Source organism: Phanerochaete carnosa, assembly GCF_000300595.1.
Source record: "Phanerochaete carnosa HHB-10118-sp unplaced genomic scaffold PHACAscaffold_563, whole genome shotgun sequence".
NCBI lineage: Eukaryota > Fungi > Basidiomycota > Agaricomycetes > Polyporales > Phanerochaetaceae > Phanerochaete > Phanerochaete carnosa.
In genome coordinates this window covers 1-3,045 of record NW_006768190.1, presented here as the reverse complement: position 1 = coordinate 3,045, position 3,045 = coordinate 1, and the positions used below count along the sequence as shown (strand labels likewise).

Here is a 3,045-nt window from a genome sequence, read left to right as displayed (position 1 = left end):
CCGTGTACACGCCGTCTTCCGAGCTGCCCTCGGCACGCGGGTATTGCCAGTTCATTGCATCACTTAGGACACCATCAATGAAGAGACCTGATGGCATTTTAAGGGAAGCACGAAGGACGAAGAAATAAAGACTACAAACGGACTGTTGGCGCCGAGGCCCTGTGTGGGTAGTGCACCAGCGTGAGATGTGTCCACCGAGCAGGTTGCAGCCTAGATTTGAAGTTCGGCAGCTCTCTCGCCACATTGCTTCTGCAGCCGAGGACACCATCGGGATAGATCTGCATCGAGAACACGGGCGACCCCGCCACGACGAACGAGAACAAACTCTGCGGCTTCTCGACAGGAAACTTCTCGATTCTGAGCCAGGCCATGAACGTAAAGCCACCGCCGGGCAGACTCCTCAATCCAATGGGAACGCTGATGGCGGCCGCATCTTCCATAGACATGTGCTCCGGCCACCTCGTCTTCATTCCCGCACGCAGCAGCTCGAGGACCTCGCCGTTCAGGCTGTCGTCCTCGTTCACCGCCCGTTGGAACATCGTCCGCGCAACCGTCGTGTCCGAGCCCAGCTCCATGAGGCGCTTGAGCACCCGGAGCACCGCCTGCCGCTCCTGTCTAACAAGGATCCGCGCGGGGCTGGGGCCGCCGCTGGCGTGGTACAGGTCGAACAGGGGGCCGATGAGGTCGAGGCTCGTGAGCACGGCGTGGTTGCGGTGGCTGTGGAACGTCAGTCTGTCCAGCAGCTTGAGCGTCGTGTAGCGCAGCCGGCCGGCCTTGGGCTCCGGGAAGTGGTCCATGGACGCGAAGAGCACGCGGAACGCCCGCGGGTGTCGGATGAATTTGAGCATCGGCTCGGCGTCCTCCAGTTGGGTGTCGACGGACTCGTACGAGAACTCGTCGGGGCCGATGAACATTGCTGAGAGCGAGAAGTTGTGTACACCGAGGGCGACGAGGAAGCCGAGTGTCTGCTCTACTGTTTTGGTGTCCGAGACGAGAGGGAGGATAGATTGACGCAAGGAGTCATACCCTACAGAGCGCTGCACAGAATCAGCAGGGCGGTGGTATAAGTGAGCTGAATATATACACACCTCAAAGAACGAAGTGTTCGCTTTGTGGTTGTCCATGGCTTCTGAGACGATGACGAACACAAGCCGGACCGCATCCAGCACCTCATGCACAATCTCGTCTCCAGGCTCAGCGAGCGCCCAGGAGTGTCCCGGCTGCATCGTCGAGAGCACGCTCATGAGGACGAGGAAGCCGTCCATCTCGCGGAACACGTCCTTCGTGCACGCGTCCTGCACCATGATGCCATGCACCTCGACGAGCACCTGCAGCCGCACGTTCATATCAGCTCGCACAGCAAACAGCAGCGGGAAACGCGCGTACTTGTGTGCGGTCGCTCAGGCCCTCTGCGACCTTGAGCCGTTCGACGGCGTTGCGCATGACCTCCACGAGCACATCCCGCGCGAAGTCCTCTGGCGACGGCTCGTCCACCACGGGAAATGTGCTAACATCGGGGCGCGGGGTCAGCGGGAAACGATTGCTCAGCGGCGAGAGTAGCGAGCGCAACATGGACTAGGAGAGGCTGTGGGCCGCGCTGCTGTCTGCGACCCAGCCGGTGGTGGTAGTACAGAAGGCTTCGTGACGAGTGCGAGTAAAGTACAGACAAACAGAAGGAGGCAGAGGGAAGCGGATTCAGGCCAGGATGTTGGGTGTGGGTGACAGCAAGCTGGCCTGATACGCAGGAGGCGGAGTTGGCGAGGCGCGCCTGCTGCCTCCCGACGCGCCTTGACGCGTTTGCCTTTTCCGGGGCCCCGCCCATTTCACGTGACAGGCCAAACAGAGCGCCTTGAGCGGAAGCGAAACGGGGTTGGTTTCTCACAGCGTTCCTCCTGAGTCCTCAGACTCTGCTTCATGCCGCTCCTGAGCTAGTGATACCTCGCGTCCGAAAGACACAAACACGACAACGCGCTCCGGGACGCTTCCCCACCTGGCCTGGACGCCTTCCTCGGTTCTGGCGGCCTCGACTTCCTGTCTCTACGCTCTGACGACCGCTGGCGACCACGACAAACCATGCTCAGCATGCTGGCGACACTCCTGGCGACGTTCTGGCTCTTGGCTGCTCTCGCCGTCTCCGTCTCTGCAGGTCTGTACGGCACCTCTCCCGTCGCGAGCACCGTCTGGAACGCAGGACGCTCCTACACCGTCACCTGGACGGACGACAAGTCGGCCCCGCACCTCGCCCAGTTCGGGCGTGTGGATATCGAGCTGCTGTCCGGCGGCGACGACGAGGTACGCGTGTTGCACTCCCCCATACAAAAAAGCCTCCGTGTCTCGCGCCACCCTGCTGTGTTGAAAATAACCGTGTGTCTTGGTTGCCGCGTACCAGAGCCCGATCGCGACGCTCGCCCGGGACGTCGATGCGGCCACCCGGGCGCAGGCCGTCTGGGTGTCGCCCGCGTGGGGGCACAACGGCTCCGACTAGTAAGCCTCCGACCGCTGCGCGCCCTCGCCTGCCTGACTGACTGACCGCGCACACCTGTCTGCGTCTGCCGCGTCCCCCAGCTACCTCTGCTTTCGCAGCAAAACTTTGCGCACCGCCGTCTACACCGCCTCCTTCACGATCCTCGACATGGCTTCCCTCGCGCCCGCGGCGGCGGCGGCGGACAACCAGACGACGACGGCGCGTGCGCTGTACACGCCCTACCTCACGCTCGTCCTCCCGAACACCACGCTCGTCTCCGCGCTCGCGCCGCAGCCGCGCACGAGCGCGCTGAGCCCAACCGCCACGCCCGTGAGCGCCGACGATGAGAGCGCGTACCGCCGCGCACACGAGCCGCACGGTGCCAGCAGCAGCAGCGGCGCGGCGGGCGGACGACATGCCGTCGTCGACTTTGAGCGGCTCAAGTTCCGGCTCGTGTTCATCCTCTGGCCGGCCGTGGTTGGGCTCACCATGGCCATGTAGATAATCCCTTGTCCCGGACCGTCTGGGACTGGCCTGTGTTTTTTGGACAAGTTCGGACACACTACTAGAGCACTACGACT

General features: G+C 62.8%; 3 protein-coding genes across 3 annotated transcripts; 1 reads left to right on the top strand and 2 right to left on the bottom strand.

Annotated features, from left to right (window-relative positions):
* Positions 1–124: 124 nt before the first annotated feature.
* Positions 125–1,054, bottom strand: PHACADRAFT_266347 (uncharacterized protein). The gene has a single exon (XM_007402925.1). It carries the CDS (start codon positions 912–914, stop codon positions 132–134), a length of 783 nt encoding a protein of 260 aa, XP_007402987.1. The 5' UTR covers positions 915–1,054; the 3' UTR covers positions 125–131.
* A 17-nt stretch (positions 1,055–1,071) lies between these two features.
* On the bottom strand, positions 1,072–1,856 carry PHACADRAFT_179497 (uncharacterized protein; the record flags this gene model as incomplete). The annotated part of the gene is made up of 2 exons (XM_007402924.1): positions 1,387–1,856; positions 1,072–1,328 (listed from the first exon to the last, which is right to left on the bottom strand). Coding segments are annotated over exons 1-2 (441 nt in total), but the record flags the coding sequence as incomplete, so codon positions are not given.
* Positions 1,857–2,332: 476 nt separating this feature from the next.
* PHACADRAFT_266345 (uncharacterized protein) lies at positions 2,333–3,031 on the top strand. The gene has a single exon (XM_007402923.1). It carries the CDS (start codon positions 2,633–2,635, stop codon positions 2,963–2,965), a length of 333 nt encoding a protein of 110 aa, XP_007402985.1. The 5' UTR covers positions 2,333–2,632; the 3' UTR covers positions 2,966–3,031.
* The last annotated feature ends 14 nt before the right edge of the window (positions 3,032–3,045 follow it).